At 35.7% G+C, this 23,752-nt stretch overlaps 1 protein-coding gene and 2 non-coding genes across 3 annotated transcripts; all 3 read left to right on the forward strand.

Annotated features, from left to right (window-relative positions):
• Window positions 1-563: 563 nt before the first annotated feature.
• Window positions 564-670, forward strand: LOC122308576. The gene has a single exon (XR_006242096.1). It is a non-coding gene; the product is annotated as a small nucleolar RNA R71 (small nucleolar RNA).
• A 6,867-nt stretch (window positions 671-7,537) lies between these two features.
• Window positions 7,538-7,644, forward strand: LOC122308586. The gene has a single exon (XR_006242106.1). It is a non-coding gene; the product is annotated as a small nucleolar RNA R71 (small nucleolar RNA).
• A 14,945-nt stretch (window positions 7,645-22,589) lies between these two features.
• Window positions 22,590-23,351, forward strand: LOC122306388. The gene has a single exon (XM_043118816.1). The coding sequence runs from the start codon at window positions 22,590-22,592 to the stop codon at window positions 23,349-23,351; it is 762 nt and encodes a 253-aa protein (XP_042974750.1).
• The last annotated feature ends 401 nt before the right edge of the window (window positions 23,352-23,752 follow it).

Consider the following 23,752-nt stretch of genomic DNA (forward strand, 5'->3'; position numbering starts at 1 on the left):
ATCTTGCATTGGTCTCCTGAACAAAGGAAACCATGGCATTCTCAAGTGACATCTTCTTCTCGCTTGGTTGGCTATCAAATCCGGGAGGATGTTGAGGTTGCAACACATTCTTTGTATTTCCATATGAAAGATTCTCATGATTTCTAAGCCCTGGATGATAGTAATTTGGCATAGGATTACCACGATAATTGTAGTTCCGATTGTTGATATATTGAACTTGTTCTTGACTCGCCTCATTGCTTGGAACTATCATACTTGTAGATGCAACATATTCTGTACTTTGTGGTATCCTTTGTATTGTCAAGGCTGAAATCTGATGAGATAGAGTAGCTAGTTGAGCGGAAAGAGCTGCTATCGGCTCCAAGTCATGAATTCCAGCAACCTTCTTAGCCAAAGTCCTCTCAGTTGGCCATTGATAGTTGTTTGAAGCCATTTCCTCCAAAAGTGCAGTAGCACCTTCAGCTATCTTCGACATCAAAGTTCCACCAGAAGCAGCATCAACTATAGTTCTAGTTTGCCCATTTAACCCATTATAGAACATCTGAACTTGCAACCAATCTGGCAATCCATGTTGTGGGCAACGTCGCACCAAGTCTTTATACCTCTCACACGCTTCATAGAGTGACTCAAAATCATTTTGCTTGAACTGGCCAATCTCACTCCTGAGTTGGGCTGTTTTTGCAGGAGGGAAGAATTTAGCAAGAAACTTCTCAGCCATATCCTGCCAACTAACGATGCTTTCCGGTTGTAGAGATTGTAGCCAACCTCTAGCCTTGTCCCTCAAAGAGAAAGGAAACAATCTCAGTCTAATGGTGTCTTCAGTAACACCATTGATCTTCACAGTGTCGCAAATCTCCAAGAACATTGCCAAGTGAATATTGGGATCATCAAGTGGCGATCAACTGAATTAAGCCTACTGCACCATGCTAATCAAAGCTGGTTTGAGCTTAAAGTTGTTGGCATTGATTGGCTGGCGCATTATGCTCGAGTAATTTCCATTCACAACTGGTCGTACATAGTCCTTCAAGGTGCGTGGTAGTACCTCACGATCTTCTTCAGCCATGGCTAGTATCTTATTTCTTCTTAGTGATCTAAGAGTTCTTTCAATCTCCGGATCAACAGGAATAATATCACGAGATCTAGCACGGCGCATCCAACGTCAAAAACACACCTGTAGAACAAATTAAAACAAAATTCTAAATTAAAACCAAGATTACTTTGTATCATATTGACAAAAAGAATAAGAATCAACCAATCCCCGGCAACGGCGCCAAAAACTTGACCGGTGCAAAACTGCAAGTGCACAGTATCGTAGTTTTATAGTAAAGTAATAAGAAGAGTATCGTCCTCAGGGATTGGTACCTTACTCTTGCCAAATACTAAAATTATACTAATCTCAATTTTATCTAGAGGAATCGCTAAGGTTTTTGTAGTTGCAATTAAAACTAGATCAACTCAAAGAGAAATAAGCAAAGAAAATAAAACTGACTTTCAAAGATCAAATTCAATAGGGAAGAAAACTTCTAGGAAATCGATTTCACCTAATTCTTCACTATGCTTTTCTCATCCAGCTAATTTAACTTAAACCTCTTTTGTCTATTAGCAAATCTCTAATTCATCCAAAAGCCTCTTTCGATAGTCAATTAGAATTGACTCTTGGTTATCAATTCACACAAGAATATGCAAATTCAATAATCAAGAACGCAATGAGATCAATGATTTAATGACTACATAGGTTCATACAAGTCTTTCGATCTCTATACTTACCTATGCTGAAATATCCAAGATCTACCCTATGATTCCCTCTTTCGATAGTAAATCACAAGATTACTTATCATCTAATCAATGACCAGTTAATTAGAAGCAATAAATTCAGAATAAATCAGATAAACACAAAGAGAATTGCATTAAATTAGCATAGACAATCAAGCATAGTTTGGAAATAGGTTACATCGTTTTCCTAGAATGAAGAAAATTTAGCTCATACTAGAAATGGAATTCAACATAAACGAATTCACCATAATTGTTCTGAGAAGATGGGAAGAAGAAAATAAACACTGAAAATCCTCCTTGTAGCCTCAACTCGTCGTCAAAAGCTCAAGGGAACGATTCAACGCTTTTCTCTCGTCCGTGCTCGTGTATGATTCCAACGTACGTGCAATAATTGGAATTCCGTCTCCAAAACAATTGAATTGAATCCTTCTAGCTGTGTTTTTCTGTCCCAAAGAGTGTTCTCCAGTCAAAAACTCGCGGCCCTAGAGTGAAAAATTGTTTTTATATGGCCTCACGGCGGAAAACCTAAAATCTGTCAAAATACGATGTTCGCTCGAGCGGGGTGTCGAGCGCGCGTCGAGCGTCCGACTCTATCTGATTTCGCTCGAGCGTCCTATCGAGCGCACATTGAGCGTTCGACTCTGCCTGATTTCACTCGAGCGGCCAATGTCTCCGCTCAAGCGATCTTCATTTTTCAGCAACCCGCTCGAGCTCCCTGTCGAGCGGCAGTCGAGCGTTTGAATCTGCCTAAATTCGCTCGAGCGGCCAAAAGCCTCCGCTCGAGCGAACTTGTAAAATCTACAATATGAAATTTTGCAAGTCATCACTAAGAGATGATCGAGTACTTACACCTCGTGAAGGTTCTCCCAAAATTTGTTCCACTGGATGATCTTTCACAAATTTCCACTATTTGGTTGCATCTTGTATTATTTTATCAAACACCTTCCGCATGCTCTTATTTCATATCTGAAGCATCTTATTACATCCCGTTGGTTCCCTTATTAGATTACGGCAACTGCAATCTCCATTACAACATATTCACAACAAGGTTTATAACAATTAGTATCTAGAGCCGACAATCCATGGAGGACGAAATATTTTTTGAGCAGCAAGAAGAAGCCTTGTAGTGGCGAATAGACTCTAATGAAAAGAGTCTTCAAGAGCTTAATAACTGCTTGAACGAGTTGACAGCTATGTTGCTTAACTAAATGGCAAAGCAAAACAATATTCCTAATCGATATACTATCATGGAAAAATTAGTGAGTTTAAAGGTTAGGAAACAAAAGCCAATAGTTGTTGAAGACCAAGAGGACGATGAAGACTTGGTAGCTAGGGATTCAAGCAAAGAAACACAACAATCGGTAGTGCATGAAGAAAATAGAACAACGAATTGTGAAAGTGCACAGGAAGAAGAAGAAAGTGCAGTAAAATAATGCTGTAGTTATAGCACAGCTTTGAGGTGTCGATTTCACAAAGAGGAAAATTAAAATAATAGCAGAAGGAACAAAGAAACTAAAGAAAAATATTAAATGATTAATAGAGAACAAAACTTAATTTTAAATCTAAATTAAAATGAAGCAAAGTGACTAACGAAAAAAATACTCAAATTTGATGACCAGTAAAGCGTCGGAAATCCCTTGCACAAATTCGGTATTTTAATTACTCTTAATTCATTGAACAACTTAATTGGAAATTCAATTCTCAAAATTTCCAATCGGAAGGTATATAATTATGATTATTCAATAGAAAAGCATGACTAAATCCATAAACAGAATAAAATCTATGATTATTCGGAGAAGAAAACATTAACAATGAATTGAAAATGATAAAACAAAAGAGTTTTAGTAATTGCAAATCAAATATATAAATTAAAAATATCATGTAATGTGCAAGTTCATCCCTAGCCTCACCAAGGGATTAGTTCCCCATTCGAAAAAAGAATAATTCTTTTTCTGGAAGATGAATTTCTCCAAAACTTAGCATCCTCTCTCCCAAAAACTAGAAGAGTCTCTTTCTTTTCTGCCTCTTATGCCTCTCCTCCTCCCCCATTTTGTGCTAATGATATGCTTATATAGGGTAGGAAAGAAACCCTAATATCTTCATAATTCCCACATAAAAAAATCGCCTAAGTTTTAGGACTAATCTTGGCAGCCACGTATAAGCTTCAAGAGTTCAAATTTGGAAATCCTTATTACATACAAATTTATAGCCATTTAAGATATATTTCTAACACATTAAGAATCGTATCAATCCGATATATGAGTGGAAAGTTACGATTAAAATATTAAAATATGTCTAAGCTGTCTCCTAGCGAATTTCAGACTTGGACTTCTTGTAGTTTCCTTTTGTGATTTTTTTTCTTTTTTAATTAAATATAAAAATCTGCTTAGGAGCATCCCAATGAAAATAAAAATTCAATTCAAGAATACGCATTAATTTCTATTATTTCTATTCACATTTTAACATTTGAATCCAATAATAGGATATTTAGAGTGCACTTTCATGCACTCATCCCACCCCCCAGCTTACTCATAGCTAGTCCCTAACAATTTTCATGCCAAAATAATGAAAAAGACTAAAGAAAATTATACACAAAGGCCACCAAGTCACACTTTCCAGATTCACTTGTCAAAGCAATTTTAAGAATTCAATAACATTATCACAAGCAATGCACCTATTGCAATTCACAAAGTGTCTGTGTGTTCCAAACTATATCCATCTAACCAGAGGCCCTAACACATGCAACATCAAGAATTTCTCAAGCGAAAGGTTCAACTCCATAACTCACAGGTATAAAAGGGTTTCCTGTGAGGATTCTCTCTATGGAGTGGACAATGGATGTACACACACTCTCATGGAGAATTAGACAATTATGTACAAGCAGTAAACAAACATTGATCTTATGATAGGAATACTAACAAATGAGACTTCTGCCACGCTTTCCAAGAGCTTACTTAGGATAAGAACGGTCAACACAAAAGGTTGTAATGTGGCTTGGGTTCAGGGCTATATGAAAAAAAAGAGATGAAAATAATTCAAAAACTTCCAAGTACATACAAAGGGACTTTTATTAAATATATCAGTAGACCACACTTCTCACTTGATGTACTCTCCAACTTTTCGGATCATCGAATAATAATGTTTTTCCTTCTTCTTCTTCCTCTTCTTTTTTTTTTCAACATTTTGATGAACAAACACACCCACTTTGGTATTCTTGCCATTTCTGCCCAACCTTGACTCTTTTCTTTATCTTTTTTAATTTTTAATTTTTGTTTTATTTTTTGCCTTTGAAGCTCACTCAATTGAACACTTTGCAACGTGTAATCTTCTCATTTTTCTAATTGAAAATGATAAAAACAAAAGAAAGAAAATGCAAATTCCACACCTAGTATACATGGAAGTAAAAAGGATAGAAAAATCAGTATATATGCTATATTCCAATGTGGAGAGGCATGGATAATGTGGGCATATGACAAGAAAAAGCTACATGTGTTTATTGGCTCAAATTTGGCTACTAGGGGTCTGATGGAAAGGATTAGCTTGAAAGGCTCAAACGTTGATCCTAAGTTGACCTTCGTCATATCCCAAGTTTATCCACCATCTTACGAGAAACCATGTAATGATAGTCTCAAAAGAAGTGCACAATTCAATAGATCAATGAATGCTTATCACAATTTACTGCATTTGTAGGCTCTCAATCCTCTCCAAACTTACATGAATACTTAAGCAAAAGAATTCTCTAGTTACATATGTCAAACTACCATCTTACCACAAAATTTGGATAAGTGCATTAGGGGTTCTGTGAATGTATCAGTAAAAAATGATTATGGTGGGTTTGGCGAATTCACTAAAATGGATATGAATGAGAATGAGTACACATGTGAAAAAAATGCACGTGTGATGCAAAAAATTGACATATAAGATAAAACAAAAATAAAACAAAACAAATAAAGAAAAATATACCTGGGTGGTGTGGTCAAGGTTGATAGACCGGATCCACAAGTGAAATATCTTCTACTTCCGGAACTTGCCTATCAATGAATACTTTAAGATGTTGACCATTTACTTTAAAAATCCGACCATTCTTAGGATCCTCTATTTCTACCGCTCCATTTTCAAAAGCTTGTTTCACTACAAAGAGACTAGTCCACCTAGACCAAAGTTTTTCTAAGTGTTTATAAAGTCTAGAATCATATAAGTGTATTCGGTCATTAGGCTTAAAAGTCTTCCTAAAAATAATTTCATCAAGAAACACTTTCATTTTAACCTTATAGATTTTAGACTTAAGCAAATGTTTCAATTTCACTCTTGATGCTTCTATACTTGAAGGAATCTATTTTTCACATTTCATAGAAAACTCCTCAAATTTCGGTTGCCATGCTCGTGTTCCATAATCCTGTGTTTTATCAAAAACATCATAAATATTAACAATATCAGATGAATCACTAATAGTATCAAACTCAGAATTAATAAGGGAATATTTAAAGGGATCAAAATCATGAGTTGTGTGAACTCCCTTGTCTATTAGTGCGTCAATCGTACATTTGGTGGCACTTTTCATCTATTGGCTATTTCTCAATATGGAAAATGCTGACCTTCATGGTCATATTTCCAAAAGATAGTTTCATCAACCCATTCCTGCAATTTTTAAGTGCATTGGCAGCTGCAAGGAAATGTCTACCTAATATGAGAGGAACCTTAGAGTTAGACTCAACAACTGACTGAGTGTCTAAAATTAAGAAATCAACAAGATAATACAACTTGTTAATTTGGATCAAAACATCTTCAACTATCCCTCTCAGTTTCTTAACTGAACGATCAGCCAACTAAAATACAATAGAAATAGGCTTAATTTTTCCCAAACCAAGCTCCAAATAAATAGAATAAGACATCAAATTAACACTAGCTCCTAAATCTAGCAAGGCTTGCCCAAACTCATGAGTCCCCATACTACATGTAATTGTTGGATAACCAGGATTCTTGTACTTAGGAGGAATTCACTGCTCAATTAGAGCACTAACTTGCTCTATCAGAAATGTTGTCTTCTTAACATGATGCTTCCTCTTAACTGTACACAAATAAGAACTTTTGTATAAGTGAGAACTTGTTTAATAACATGCAAAAGTGGAAGGTTAATCTTTACCTGCCTGAGGTTCTCCAAGATTTCATTACTAGAATTCAAAGTTTGCATACCAGATTTTAAAGTTTGAGAAAATGGTACCTTAACTGGACTCTTAATTACCTCAGCTTCCTTGGAGAACTCGGTACTATCATTGCTTTGTTCCTCTTCAACATCTTCTGGCTTAGGCTTATCTGTTGTTGGGATATGTAAGGACTTACTACTTCTTGTCACAATGGCATTGACCTATTTCAAATTTCCTTGCACCATATGTTAACCTTGGGGCGTGGATTGAGGTTGAGAAGGGAACTTGCCACACTCATTCACAATCAAGTAGCTCATCATCTTGGATACATAGCTCTTTATCTCATTGTTTTCTTTAACAACCTGCATAATCAAATATTCAAACTTTTGATTAGTTTTACCATGTGTCTCAATAAAAGCATATAAAGTATCTTCTAAGAAGTTCGTAGAAGAAGAAGATGCATAATATGGTGAAGGATATGATCTAGGGGGTTGTGCAAAAACTCTATTGGCTCATCCGAGTCCTTCTGCAAAAACTCACCATTGCACATCATTTCAACAAATTGATGCTCTTTAGGAGTGAGACCTTCATAAAAATGGCTAACTAGATGTCAACTTTCATAACCATGATGGGGACACAAGCGAAGTAACTCTAAAATGTTCCCATGCTTGATACAAAGTCTCACTATCCTTTTGTGTAAAAGTTGAGATTTGCCTTTTCAAAGTATTAGTCTTATGATGAGGAAAGTATTTATTGAAAAATATTTGGGTCATCTCAGCCCATGACCCAATCGATCGTGGTCTCAATGAATACATCCAACTCTTCACCTTATCCTTTAGTGAGAAAGGAAAGAACTTAAGTCGAACAATATTTACAGTGCCAGGTTGACCATGAAATGTAGCAAAAACCTTTTCAAACTTCCTAATATGCACATATGGATTTTCACTCTTTAAACCATGAAAAGTAGGGAGAAGTTGTATTATACCTGGTTTGAAATCCATTGGAGGAATATTTGGTGGAAATATAATGGATGATGGTGTTGCTATGCGTGTAAGGTGAAGGTACTCATGCAGAGTCCTAGGTTGTCACAACCCCAGATTCTGTTTGGGATCGGACGAATATCCGAAGCGTCAGGACATACAACACAAGGTTACCTACCATCATTCATGACATACAAGATGCAATGTTCCTAACATGAATCTAGTATTATACAATATTCGTAGTGGATAATTTTTTTTTTGAGCAATACTAAGCACCAAACTTATAATATCCCAATAGTTAAAACATAATCTTTGCATACTTAACAAAATAAATATCCACGATTACAGTATGGATCTTAGAAAACTGTAATCTCAAAATAATAGAGACTGGGCTCCATAATTACATTACCAAAATACATTATTGAGCCAGTTTGTTGAGTAACTCACGTAACTCGACTAACGATGTTAGAATACTATCCAAAAATTTAACTATGGAGGTTGTAAGCTTTGCATCGCGTATGCAGCGTCTAGTCAACCTCCTCCAATCTGCCGATGTCCACTCCCTGCTCTGGTCCTGACACATCGCCTATCATTCAGGGAGAATGGTAGTTGGGGCTACCACTGTAAGATTTGATTACAACTCTCAGCAAGTTAACAGTAATTTTTGACACAGGTTAATTATGCATGCATGGCAGTAAAGGCATGAATGCACAATCAAAGTCAATAATAAGCATAACATAACTTGACATAACATGGCATGAACTGACATAACTTGAACTAAAACATGAATTGAACTTGAAACTTAGCATGACATGGGCTTAAAATTGAGACTTGACTTGATGTGACAAAGCATGAACATGAACTTGAGACTTGACAATAACGTGAACTTGAACATAACATGAACGTGAAATACATGAACTTGGAATCTTGTTCAATAAACTGAACTTGAGTATGAACGTGAACATAACTAAACTTGAACTGAAACTAAACATGAACTTAATGTGAATTGAAACGTGAACTTGAAACGTAATATGAACATGAACTTGAACATAACATAAAAGTGAACTTCAATGGAAACTTAACTTAACATGAACTTGATCTGAATTCTAACAATCAAAATGATTTTGCCAATGGTTTCGTTAGGAATAATGAACAATCAGAATGATTCCACCCAACGTATTCCATCGAAGATACTCAAACAATCAAAATAATTACATCATAAGTATTTTAAATCATGTACCCTGGCAATCAAGATGATTACACCATGAATATTTAGTAATACTCTGACAATCAGAATGATTACACATGAGCATTTTAAATCACGTACCCTAGCAATCAAAATGATTACATCAGGAATACCTAGTAATACTCTGACAATCGAAATGATTACATCACGAGTATTTTAAAAGAAATACCCTAACAATCATAATGATTACGCTAGGATTATCTGCATAACTGAACTTGAATTAAATTCTGACAATCAAAATGATTTTGCCAGAAATACCTTGTGTGAAGTATGAATGGAGATGCTTGGACAATCAAAGTCGATTACATCACGAGTATCCTAGAAATAACTAACTTGACATGACTTGAAAGGTTGTTCTTGAGATACACAAACTATATTCAAGACGAAATGTGACTAGAATATGAAAGGATAGAGGTCTTAACGTAAAACAACATGACTTGAACGTAACTCCAAAAACATGACTTACTCGAGATAAAAATATTTAGTAGCATGACATAACATGTAACAGACAATATTTCATAACATGATATCACATGTAACAAACAACATACTTAACATGACATATTTGCAACAGTGAATATTACATAATATGATTGACATGTAACATATGGCATACTTAACATGATATACTTATAACATTTAACAATACGTGACATAATAGATTGTGTAACAGATAAATATTCATGACAAAATAACTCATGCATAACATATAAACATCTAATGACATGGCATGGCATGGCATATATGGTAACAAAAATATATAAACTATAGTTCCCTTACCCCTCACACATACATAATAAATTGATAGTAAGTTAATAGCTAATTTACCTCGATTGTTGCGTTCTACGAGAATGAAATTTGAAATATGAGAAACTGTAAAAGGGTATTCTAAATGTGAGAAATTTAATTACTAACAATTAGGACCGTGTAAAAGAGACATCTTATGATAAAATTACCATTTTACTCTCTACATGTGAAAAAATGACCATTTTACCCCAAACTTAATGATTTCACATGCTAACTCCAAAAATTATCAAAGTTTACATTCCTCATGTAAATTCACAACTATGGGAAACTCACTATGGCCGAAACATTCATAGGCCATTCCTCTTGATTTTTGTTGCAATTTCTTCCAACTTCAAAACTCGTGATTAAACTAAAATTTTGCAACAAAGATTTTTCTATCCTATGTTTAAAAATATACTTAAAAATTCAGTTAAGAAAAAGCTAATCATCAAAACAAAACTTTTTGTAAAAAGACCCAAACTTTTTAACAAAAAGCACACCCTTGAATCGCAAGCTTTGACTCTAAATCAAAACATCTTTAAAAATTCTAAAAAAAATCAAATCTTACTTCTAACATATTCATAACATTATCCTAAGATTAACCATTCTTTAAATCATCAACCCAAATTCACCAAAAATCAAAAAATAACACTTGGAGTTTTTGGTTTTACACTTAGTCCAAAAACAGAAACTTTTTCTCAACTAACTTTGATGAATCTCTTGATCCATGGCTTAAAAAGATGATATCTTCAAAATAAAATATCAAATGGTTTAAGAAATATGTCTTAAAGAAGATCCAACCATCAAAATTAAAATCACATGGCTAAAAATCAATAAAACATAGATCTAACCCAAAAATATCAAATCTTAGGCCTAACCGAAATCCTCAGGCATAGAATCATATCTTTGAAACTAGTACTAAATATCTTCCAACTAACATCCTAACATGAAAATAAGAGATTTAGGATCATCATAGAAAAATATCAAAGCCTTTAGAGTAAGATCAAACTACGAAATATTCAAACTTTCTCCAAATAAAAATTGTTTTTCCACTTCCAGTTTTTAAGTTTCTAGATCTAAGAAAATCTATCATCAAAAGCTTTAGTCATGCAAAAAACGCTCAAGGAACACTCATAAAAACATTCTAACAACACTCCATAAAATGTTCGGATCAAGATATGTCCATTAGCTTGGTCAAAAATTTCAAAACATAACATACTCTCCAGTTTCATGCCTAGAATGACCTTTTCATGGTTAAAAATACTTTTGACCGAAAAATGACCATGGAATGAAACAAATCATATATATATGTAAACTATACTCAAAGAAGAATAACTTTTATGAATGATTCATCATGTGAAAATATTTAGAAGAGGTCAAAAATCACCACATAAAAAGACCTAGAAATCTTTCTGAGAGAGCTCTTTGGGGTTTCTCTCTAAGAATGGAGTGAATAAGTGATGAAATGGAGTGAAATGTATCTTTCAAGACTTTATAATTTTATAGGGTGGCGGTATGGGCTTGAATGACCCTTGATTGGAGGTGGCTATGTCACATAAAGTGGAGAATAGTGAGGGGCAAGGACTATCTCTTGCACTTGTGAGGATGATGAGGTGGATTTCTCCATTACATCAAGACATTATTGGGTGCATCCAAGGGCAATGGATGGCCTACCATGTGGGGGAGGAAGCTTCTTCAAGAAGTTTTTCCAATGTGGCCAAATTCATGGGCCTTGGTGGGCCTCAACCAAAGTGGGCTTCAAATTGGGGTTTAAAGGGGGTTTGGTTAGGGTTTGGGATGCTATCAAGCTCAAATCTAATTTTTCAAGGTTTAAAAAGTTGGATAATGATGTCACAATAAGAATTTGGTGAATTAATAGCATGTGGAAGTGATTTAATCAAGTGATTAAACACAATGCTAGAAATTAGATCAAAAAGGTTTTGAAGACCAACTTTAGGGTTTGGGGAAATTGTTGGGCTTCGGTTTCAACCAAGTTTTTGGAGTTTCAATTAGATTCCAACTATTTAGGGTTTCACTAGGGTTGAAACCCTCTATGATCTGGCTCAATTTGGTTGATTAGATGAAAGAATAGGGTTTTGCTTAAGTGGCATGATCTCACATATTAATTTCCTTCACAAATCCATATAGTGGTTCCTCTTTGTGCCAAGTGTCTAATACTATTCACCAAGTGTGGCTAAGATCTTGCCAAGTGTCCAAATAAAACTTCTCTAACCTAATTTGAACATTCCACACTGTGATTTTAAAAACACTGTGCTAGGTGTTACTATTTAAATTACTATTCACTATAGGAATGTGAAAAATAAATTTTGAATTGAAAAATCTTAAATAATTATATAAACCTAATTGTGCAATTTGTTTACCAAAATTATACCCTGAAGTGCCTCAAAAAAGCAAAACGGGTTTTCGAATAAATGTATCGTCTGAAAATTGAAAATAAGATTATTGCGTTATAAAATCTTAAATAATTAACTGAGTCAATTGGCCTAGACCATAATGTATTCTTAGATTTCTAACTACCTCAAATAAATAAAATTACACTTTTAGCACCATAGTGAGTGATAACACTGACAATGCTGACAGACTAAAACATTGCGATTAGTCAATTCATGAAAACTTATGGGATTTTCATGAGGTTCATGAGGTTCCTAAGTATATAGGAATTCCACCATTGAATTTCTAGTGGGTTGTTACACTAGGTTGATATTTGTGCACACTCACTTTTTTGGGACTAGATGGATTATCAAACAAATGATTAGAAAAATTAGACTCTAACTCTAACTGTAACACTGGTCTACAAGCAAACCAACCCAAGAGATCTCTATATCTATGCATGCAAGGTATAGAAAAATGCAACACTAAAAAAAACTACAAAAAGGAAAAGAAAATAAAATAAAGATGCAGCAAGCTAAAAGAAGGAACAAAGTTACCGCCTTTACAAATTGTTGAAAAGAAAAACTATCAACCAATTCTTCTACCGCCCCAGCAACTGCACCAAAATTTGATTACGCTCGAAGAATAAAACAATAGTTGTAGTACAGTTTTAGGGTGTCGATTCCATAGAGAGACAAATTAAAAGAATAGCAGAAGGAACAAAGAAACTAAAAAAAACATTAAATGATTAATGGAGAAAAAAGATTAATTTTAAATGCAAATGAAAGTGAAACAAAGTGACTAATGAAAAAATATTCAAATTTGATGAACAGTAAAGCATCGGAAATCCCTTGCACAAATCTGGTATTTTAATTACTCTTAATTCATTGAATAACTTAATTGGGAACTCAATTTCCAAAATTTCCAATCGAAGGTATAGAATTATAAATCAAATGTAGCCATTTAAAAAATCATTCACACTTTTAAAATACATAAATTATTATCACTATTGAGAAAATCCAATGACTACAACATACTTAAGGAGCGATATTGTAGCAGAGAACTAAATCAATTTAGATAAATAATTGATCCAAGCATAATCAAAGAACTAATCTATTCAATAGAAAAAGAATAACTGAATCTATAAACAGAATAAATTTTATGATTATTTGAAAAAGAAAACATCAATAATGAATTAAGAATGATAAAATAAAAGAGTTTTAGTAATTGTAAATCAAATGTATAAATTAAAAATACCATATAATGTGCAATTTCATCTCTAGCCTTACTAGATTAGTTCCTCATTCGAAAAAAGAAGAATCTTTTTTCTGGAAGATAAGTTTCTCCAAACCTTAGCATCCTCTCCCATAAACTAGAAGAGCCCCAAAAACCAGAAGAGTCTCTTTCTTTTCTACCCCTTGTGCCTCTCCTCCTCTCCCATTTCGTGCTAATTATATGCTTATATAGGATAGGAAAGAAATCCTAATATATTCATAATTCTCGCATAAAAAAAATTACCTAAGTTTTAGGACTAATCTTGACAGCCACGTATGTGCTTCAAGACTTCGAATTTGGAAATCCTTATTTGAGACAAATTTATAGCCATTTAAAATATATTTCTAACACATTAAGAATCGTATCAATCCAAAATGTTTGTCTTGATGATGATAAAATGATTATCCCATGTTTTGGGAGTTTTTTTGGAAACAATTATATCTTTTGAAAGATTTTATTATAAGTGCTATTTTGGGATTTTGTGCTTCAGTACCATTATATTGATTTTATTCTATTTGACTTAAGTAGAATTTATGTTGTAATATATTGCATACTAGTAGATTAATAGGTGCATTGCATCTTAACTATCATGTACGAGGGTGTAATATCTCACTCCTTCTTTCTCTTATGGTTATGAGCCTCGTTCTATGTGCCAAGCCTCAATGGCATGTTGTTAAATATACAAAGTGGATTTTAAAGTAAGCCTAGTGTTTTAAAGCTTTCAAATATTTTAATTGTCCTAAAAATATTTATATGGAATATTTCCAGTGTTATAGATCTAAGCTTAATTTTAAATAAGACAATTATAATATTTTTGAAGAGTTTCAAAAATATTATAATTGTGAAAAATTATTTAATTTAAATGACTTTAGTCATTTAAAAATATTATGATATTTAAATTTACATTTAAAACTCTAAATTAATTAAATGGTTTTGTTCTCTTAAAAATAATTAGCAACACTTCATCATTTAATAAACGATGAAGATGTTATTTTATAAACCAAAATTTAGTTTAAAATACTCTATCTTAATTTCTCTCAGTGTTTTAAGGTAAATCAATATTTATAAATTTTCAAATCAGTATTTAAAACTCACCGTTAGATTGTTTTGAAGATCCCAAAATGAAGGACCTAGATTAAATACCCAAATCCCTAGCCTTTTCCCCTCACTTTTCCCTTTCCTCTCTCTCCTCCCTCTCCTTCGACTCACGCATTCAGCTCCCCTCTCCCTAGCCGATTCTCTTCTCCTCCCAGCCCAGCCATCACTGACCACCATTATCCACTGCCACTACTGGCGAAGTCCCTAGCACCTCCTCCCTCTTCCACGCCGATTTCCTCCTCCGCAATCCTCTCTCTTCACCACAGTAGCACAACCCAAATATGGGTATAGCATACAAGTTCTCCACCCGTGTACCGCTGCCCAGGCCACCACACCTCACCAACGGCCTTCTCCCTTTACAAGCGACCAACCCCCACCAAACCCAGCTCCTATCTCCCTCTCCGTCGCACACACACACGTAACCTAGAAATGGGTTTATCCACACGGTTTTACCTAGACCGATGGCCATAGCACCGCCATACCCCGCCTCCCATGCCACTGAGCACCACCACTAGCCTCCTTCTTCCTCTCCCTAACTCCCCACAACATCCGATGGCCTCTATCAACCGCACACACTCTTACTCTCCAACACATGGGTTGCACCACCCATGGCCAAATCAGCCACCATGCTACCTCCACCTTGCCACCACAGCTCCACCGCACCTCCCTAAAGTTCCTCCATGCCCAGCCAAGCTCCCTTAGCTCTCCCTCTCCATTTCTTAGCTAGGCCATGCACAGCCTCTACCACCACCAAGGCCATCATGCCCCCACCATGTGCTACCTTGGCACCACCACGAGACTATCACCACAAGACCATGACGAAAACCCTTCTCCGCTTAGATCCACACTTGTAGCCACCTCTAATAACCCGAACAACCACTGTACACGGTTTAACCGCCACGTATGACCCTTTCGATGCTTTGACCATGCCGAACAGTGAGTAACGCATGGGTTAATCCCGATGGTTGTTAGATTTTAGTTGGATAATTGTGGAGTTCGTTGTTTGGTGAAGTGTTGGTCGTAGTTGTGTAGTGTACTGTGAAGTGTTGTGCATTGTGCAGCGAAGTATGGGTGTGAAGTGTGAGCTATAGTAGTGATGTGATGTTGCGTAGTGTGAAGGAGTACATGTGGTGCGTACTCTATATAGTGTAGCGTTGCACCATGTGGTGTGTATCGTAATGGTGTATGGTGTAGTGTGGATGGAAGAGAGTTCACATGGAGTGTACTCTGTGCAGTGTCATGATGCACTGGATGGCGTGTCACGAAGGTTTGGATGGTGTAGTTGAGGAGCGTAGAGCGTGTTGTGTAGTGTCGAGAGCTGTGGAATAGTGTCCAAAAGTGGTTATGACATGACCCTGTCATAGTGACTAGTGTTATGATGTAGCTTGAGGTTAGTCTGGTTAGTCTCGAGCAACGCGACAAGACTAAGGCTTAGAATGAATTGGTCTTGGCGTATAAGTGTTGGGATGAACTGGTACAGGGCCTAGAAGTAGAAAGGTCCTTGATTATCAGAGTAGAAGCTTGTTTATACAAGCGGGCATTCAATTGATTATAAGTTGATCTTAGGTGATAAGGGGGTAAGGTACATGTGCATCTGGTGAGACACGTGTACTAGACTGATTTACGATATATAATGGGTAATCTGTCCAAAGTATGGGTGCATAATGTTTAAGCCTCGGAGTTGGCTTAAAGTCATGTGGCATGCATGGATAGGAATGAGAATTGAGTATGGACTGGGATGCATGAAGGTAGTAATGGGTATGCTGTCAAGGATTGGGATGTGTGACTTAGTCAGCTTGAGTCATGCCTCAGAATGTGGTTAATAGGAGAGTAAGATGAAGGCCTTAGTGTCTTAATCATAAGGTGAATCATGGAGGTTTACTTTAAAGGATAAGACCTTGAAGTAGAACGTTGAATTTGGAAAAGGTGACCTAAGTGGGTCCCAGAAAGAGGAAATGTGGTAAGGAAGACATAGAAGACGAAGGTAGTGACTGTAACTGGATTCCGAAGGTTTTAACATAGTAAATGGCATGTAAAAACATGGGATAGAAGGAGAGTGTTCCAAGCAAAGTGTAGCTCTATTTCTAGTTTAGTTGCTTATGTACTAAGATAGAGAATGACATTAAGGTTATGTGTATGTATGTAGATTGCCATATGACATGCACATGAATGGGCTACATGAACTAAGTTGGCATGGAGTCCAGGTAAGTATTATGTTCATACTCTTCTAGAGTTTTTAAAGATATGAAAATGGAAATGAAATGTATGATGGATGCACTGTGTACAGAGACCGATGTTTTTCCTTTACAAAAGAACGCTAAGTATATTGAGGGCCGTTACATACTTATACTTGAAATGTTTGAAATGGATGATGTTTTACAAAGGAACACTAAGTATAAGTTTTCAAGTATAAGTATGTAACGGCCCTCCTTGGCAGCCTCTTTTTATGCATCCCAAAGCGTTAAGTGTATGCATGTGAATGCATGTCTATAAGTAGTATATATTGGATGTATATTCACGAAATGAAATGCGAGGCTTATGCCTCATGCTATAAGTGATGCTTTAAACGACGCAAGGAAAATGTGTTAAAATGTCCCTATAAATTGATGTTTTAAAGTGCCCTTATAAACTGATGTTTTAAATGATGCCATGAACTAATGATGTTTAAGGATGCTTATGTTATGATTTCAAATACTGCTTTTAAATGTTGAGGTTTAAGCCTATGCTTTTAAATGATGCTTAAGAACTTAATAGACTGGAAATAATGAATGAAAAGATTGAAATGACTGAATGAATGGAAGGATTGAATGTTTAATATATGAAAATACTTAACGGCCATGACTAGATTGAACGGATAACGGTATCAAAGTACTAGACTAGGCAGATTGCAATGCTGGGTAAGTAGTACTGGTAGTGCATCCAGTGCTGCACCTTGATGGAATGGATTCCAACACGTGGCCACGGTGAAATCAAGATCCAAAAGATCCTTAACCCTCACACACGGGGCATAACAGTGTGCAACGGCCAATGAAAGTGATAAGAAAGAATGTATACATGTTAAGAAATAATGCATGTATGCGCAGACTCTTTAAGAAATTAAGGCACGAGGCATGGGGAAGTGTTTTACGAAAGAAAATCATTTTTCAAGAAAAACCCCACCTCAAAATGTTTTAATTGAACAAATTTCTTAAGTATAAGTATGTATGGAGTGATGAATGCATGACTGAAAACCTATGTTATTATATTTTAATTGTATAAGGTAATGTTTACGAGTCTTCGACTCATTTTAGTTTTTATGTATGCCCTCCCAAGGACAAGACGAATGGTACACATCAAGATGGACACAGCCTAGGCACAATGTTTTGTGCGAAAGACTTTTAACTATAAAATTTAATGTTTACTGCTATAACTTTGTTTAAATTAAGAATCACATTTTATTTTATAAGCATGAAGTCTTTCGTATCCTGGCATGGAAGGAAAAAGTTTTAAACGAACGGTAGTTCCCATTGTCTTTCTTAAAATCATTTTCTAAAGGATCTACCATAAGGACAGGTGTTACAGAATGGTATGTAGCCTTGTGTTATATGTCTTGATACTTAAGTCATCATCCAATCCCAAGTTGGGGCTGGGTGTGTCACATATTATCATTGAGTCATCAAATGAGGACAACATGACCTAGAATAATGTGTTATAACTCTAGTAACACTCGGCCATTAGGGTTTTACTCAAGCTCAAAAATGACTTGTCACACGCTTAGCTTACTAGGATTTTGTCCATGTAAAGGGAAAGTTTGATGACAAGTTTAATGTCATTTGGCCTCCCTAGGGCTTGTTGTCGTGTGTGAATGTGTGAACCAAGACATATGAAAACAAGAGTGGATTGAAATGTTGGGTGGTCCCTAAAGCCAATTAGGGTTGGGAGTTTGAACCCCTATAGTGTATAAGTTTAAAATTTTCTTTCAAGATTCTAACACTTGGAATGCATATTTACAGCTTGCTTTTTTGTTGGCATTTATACTTAAATTCAAGGCTTTGTAAGTTAGCCTCTAACATACCCTTGGATAATGTTACCATATTTTTGTGTAAACATTGCATACATATGTATTATTTGTATCACTCTATGATTGTCAAGTCCTTAAAGGCTACATTGTATGTTCAGCTACATGCCACCATATTAATGTATTTATATGATGGGTTGTCATGATATGTCCAATTATATGCTTGCTGGAATTTCGCCTATATGACATGTTTGGCCATTGTATTTGCTAAGTGTCATGTTGAATCATTGTAGGTTATGCCCTTGTGTTATATGTCCAAATGTTCTAATTGTTTCAAGCTGTTCATGTTGAATATTGAGTATGAGTACATGTTATGATCACATGCCATGCCATAATTACATGTTAAGTTCACATGCCATATCATGACTACATGCTACGCTTTCAGGCTGTGCATTTAACATGTTTTTGACACAACCCCAATGCTAGAATGGGGGAATATGTAACACCTGGGTCTAGTGCCAATGTAATACCCTAGTCTTACTATGTGAGTTTTTACGTCATTTTATTTTATTCCTTAAAGTTAAATATGTTCATGTAAAGATTTTTATTATTTTATTTACATGGGTGTGTTTTTACTTTTATGTGGGTTGTTAAAATAAATTAAGTACATGATTTTTGAGGCCTTATAGTATTTTCTCTTAAACTCTAAAATTTTATGATTTATGAAAGAGCACAAATGATTCCCACCATTGGATTGGTAATTGGAATAGTTATCTTCCTAAATCTAATCCTAACCCTCCATTTCCTTAAGCTTTTAATGACCAAAATTTAACTAAGCCTTCTTCTCTTATGAACCATTGGTCTACACATAATAGATGAAGGATTTTCTCTTCAAACCCATCGGTCTACACCTAATAGATGAAGGATTTTCTCTTCAAACCCATTGGTCTACACCTAATAGATGAAGGATTTTCTCTTCAAACCCATCGGTCTACACCTAATAGATGAAGAATTTTTTCTTCAAACCCATCGGTCTACACCTAATAGATGAAGGATTTTCTCTACAAACCCATCGGTCTACACCTAATAGATGAAGGATTTTCCTCTTCAAACCCATCAGTCTACACCTAACAAATGAAGAACAAGTCTTCTTAATCTCTCTTTCCATGTTAGCCAACGCCACTTCCCTCTTTTCTTCCCCTCTTCAAGAAATCAAACTCCTCTAATTTTCTTCAAGTTTTGGACCTTCACTTCACATCTTGAAAGAATCTAGGAGCTTAAGGTAAATTGTTTAATGTGATTTAATGTGATTTTGGAAGCTAACTAAATTGTTTAGTTTATGTTTTGATGTTATGTTTTATATATATACATATATGCTCTGTTTTAAGGGATTAAGTATTTATATGGGGATGTTTTGATGTTATGTTTTGTATATCTACATATATGCTCTGTTTTAAGGGATTAATTATATATATAAGGCTGTTTTAATGTTCTGTTTTGTGTATATATATAATTATGTTCTGTTTTAAGTGATTAAATGCATATATGGAGTTGTTTTGATGTTATGTTAACTAAATTAACTATTTTCTTATGTTACTCTTGTAAGGATTTGTCAAGAGGGTAGTTAATTGAGGTAACATTAAGGGTAGAAAACGATGTTAGATTTTTAATATATTAGCCATCGTTAAAAGGGGATCTAAAGGATGTTGGATGAGTTTTAACACACTTGTTATTTATTGGATTAGGATTTTCTGAAGTTAAAGGGATTGCAGCAGATCGAGGTAAGTAGCTATGACCATGTGCCCACGTCAAGTTCTCTTGTGGAAGAATATTTCTCTATCTCTTTCCACACATTCCTCTAATTAAAGAATAAATGAGTTTATATTATGTACAAGCTTTTTTTTTTTTTTTTGGTAGCCCTATTAAGTATCCTATTGATTATAATTGATTGTATGTATATATGGTAATGCATGCATGTACACCCTAAGTCATGAAATTTTTATACATGCTTCTTGAAATAACTAAGATTTTATTTATATGTAAGCATGACATAAAATGCTATTTTCCAAAATAAAAGCATATTCATCGGACTAAGGAAGATATTCAAAATGTTGATTTTTAAAGAAAGAAAAGGAATGAATTAATGTATGAAAATATGTAATGGCCACATGAAAGAAATTGATATCAAAGAAATGGGCAGATTGTAATGCCGGGTAAGTAGTACTGGTAGTGCAGCCAGTGCTGCTCCCTGACAGAAAGGGGTTCCTAACCTGTAGCCACGGGTGGAATCCAGGTCCAATAGGACCGCTAACCCCAACACACGGGGCGTAATAGTGTGTCGGCCACAAGAAAGTGAAAGATTAAATGAAGTGTATGCATGAAGATATGATATATAAGTATGTATGAAAATAAGAAATAAAGATTTTGCATGAAAGTATGAAGTGAGTATATGCATGATAGTAAGAAGTAAGTGTATGCATGATGTTATAAAGAAAGTATATGCATGGAAGTATTGTCAGATTTAGTATTGGTTTATGGATGCAGGTTTTCAAAAGAAAGTACTATATGCTTAATAAGTTAACAGCATGGTGTACTGCTTACTGAGTATTAGACTCACTTTGTGTTTATGTTTTAAACGTCCAGGTACAGACGAATCTACTGAGGAGCTGGGTATTTCTGAGGAGGGAGGGGCCGATGTTTTGTAGTCCCTGGTTAGTTTGGTTTCTTTTTATGAAGATATATGTTTCTTATGTTTTAATATTGGACCCCACACGGGGATGTTTTATTGAGTTAACTTCTAGACAAGATACCTTCGGGTATAAAGTATATAGTGGGATAATGAAAACCCCTCCTGCTTTAAGTTAGTTTCCTTTTGTAATGACTGAAGGGACTAAATCCCTTTTTGTTTAAAGTAGTTATGTTAAATAAATGGATGACGGACTCTGAGAGTCCTTTGTAAAGAAATGTAAACGTATGTCTATTAGATGTTTCTTTCAGTTAGAAATTAGAATTTATAAGTGATGCGTTCGAATCGTCTCGCATTTTCTTTTTTTTTTAAATATTTATAAAATAATAATAATAATACTAATAACGATGTGGGAATTCATATATAAATAAATTTACTGTTATAATAAGAAAAAGAATAGGTACGGGATCACGGTCTCGCTCTTGATAGGGTGGAGTTGTGACAAATCTTGGTATCAGAGCAAAGGTTAAGAAGTCCTGTAGACTTTAGGGGTAAACTAGGCTAAGGCCCTCTCTCTAAGTATGCCAAGCTCTGCAGCAGGTTCAAATGGTATTTCTTATTGCATGATATGAATTTTGTAAAGAGATTTCAAGTTATGTATGCTACTTTGTATGAGTTTTTGCTAATGCTATTGTTATCCATGTTCCAGTATGGCAACTCAACATAATAACTATAAACATCGAGGGTGGCCTAGTGTCCATAATCCTGAAGATCAACAAGAATCTCCTAGAGATTCAGAAAACCTTGTGGATGCGGCAACTCGCCTTATAGAGGCTTTCACTAGTGGGCAAACCGCCATGCAAGTACAAGTCGCACATCTGACTGCTTTTGATCGCTTCTGCAAACAGCATCCTCCGTTGTTTGATGGCAAGGGTACGGAATTAGATGCAGATAATTTGTTAGAGCGCTTGGAAAAAATTTTCAGTGTAATCAGCTGTACCGAGGAATAAAAGGTAGAATTTGCAGCATATAACTTGGCTGATGTGGCCAATGAGTGGTGGAAGGCCACTCGCGGATTTATTCAGCAGGAATTGGGTGAAGCTACCCCTATATTTCATGGAATAAATTTAAAGAGGCATTTAATGACCGGTTCTTTCCTGTATCTATTCGAGAGGCCAAGGCCCAAGAGTTTGCTGACTTGAAACAAGGGACAATGACAGTGAGACAGTATGCATCAAAATTTGTGGAGTTGTTGAGATTTGCCCCACACTTGGTCCACACTGAGGCACTGAAGGCCGAGAAGTTTGAGCGAGGCCTAAACCCCAGAATTATGGACTCCCTTCTTGCATTGAAAATTAGAAAGTTCGCAGACTTGGAAGATAGAGCAGTGATACTTGAGGAGAATTTACGAGTCCGGGCAGGGGAATTCAATCAAAGGAAGAGGCCATTTTATGCCATGGAGCAAAATAAGGGCAAGAGACCTATGTACAGCTCGATGCCCGAGCCAATCCAAGTGGTCAAACCTCCCCAACGTGGTACAACAGCGCCTCACCCCGCATGCCAAAACTGTGGCAAACGTCATGTCGGGAAGTGCCTTATGGGGACTAACATCTACTTTAAATGTGGTAAGATAGGTCATTTGGCACGGGAGTGTACAATGCTTGTGGCTCCTAATACTCAAGTGCAGAATCAAAGGCAGAAGAATCTAGCACCGGCTCGAGTTTTTGCGTTAACATTTGATGATGCTGATACTTCTCCTAATGTGGTAACAGGTATTCTTCCCCTATTTTCGCATCGTGCTTTAGTACTATTTGATTCTGGTGCTACGCATTCATTTATATCTCGTAAATATGCATGCCTGAGCGAGAGAGCACCTGAACCTCTTGAGCCAGTGATGTCTGTTTCTTCACCTCTTGGGAAATCCATGATTTGTCAGTTTGTGCTGAAGGGTTGTGCGATAAAGATACAAGATTGACATCTCCTTGCTGATTTGATATTATTTGATATGGAGGAGTTCGATGTGATTTTGGGCATGGATTGGTTGTCTCAATACCATGCTAGCTTGGAGTGCTTCAAGAAGGAAGTAATCTTTAGACCACCAAGTGAGTTAGAGTTCCGTTTCTATGCTGCGGCTAAGAGTATTATGCCAAAGGTGATCTCAGCATTAAAGGCCACCACTATGTTAAGGAAGGGTTGTGCAGGATTTCTTGCTAGTTTGGTGATGCCACAACCAAATGGGCCTAAGTTGCAAAATATAGAGGTGGTGAAGGATTTTCCTGATGTTTTTCCAGACGAACTACCTGGCTTACCTCCGGATAGGGAGATTGAGTTCTCTATAGATATCATTCCGGGAACGGCACCTATCTCTAAAACGCC

This window comes from Carya illinoinensis, chromosome 4 (assembly GCF_018687715.1).
Source record: "Carya illinoinensis cultivar Pawnee chromosome 4, C.illinoinensisPawnee_v1, whole genome shotgun sequence".
Classification (NCBI taxonomy): Eukaryota; Viridiplantae; Streptophyta; class Magnoliopsida; order Fagales; family Juglandaceae; genus Carya; species Carya illinoinensis.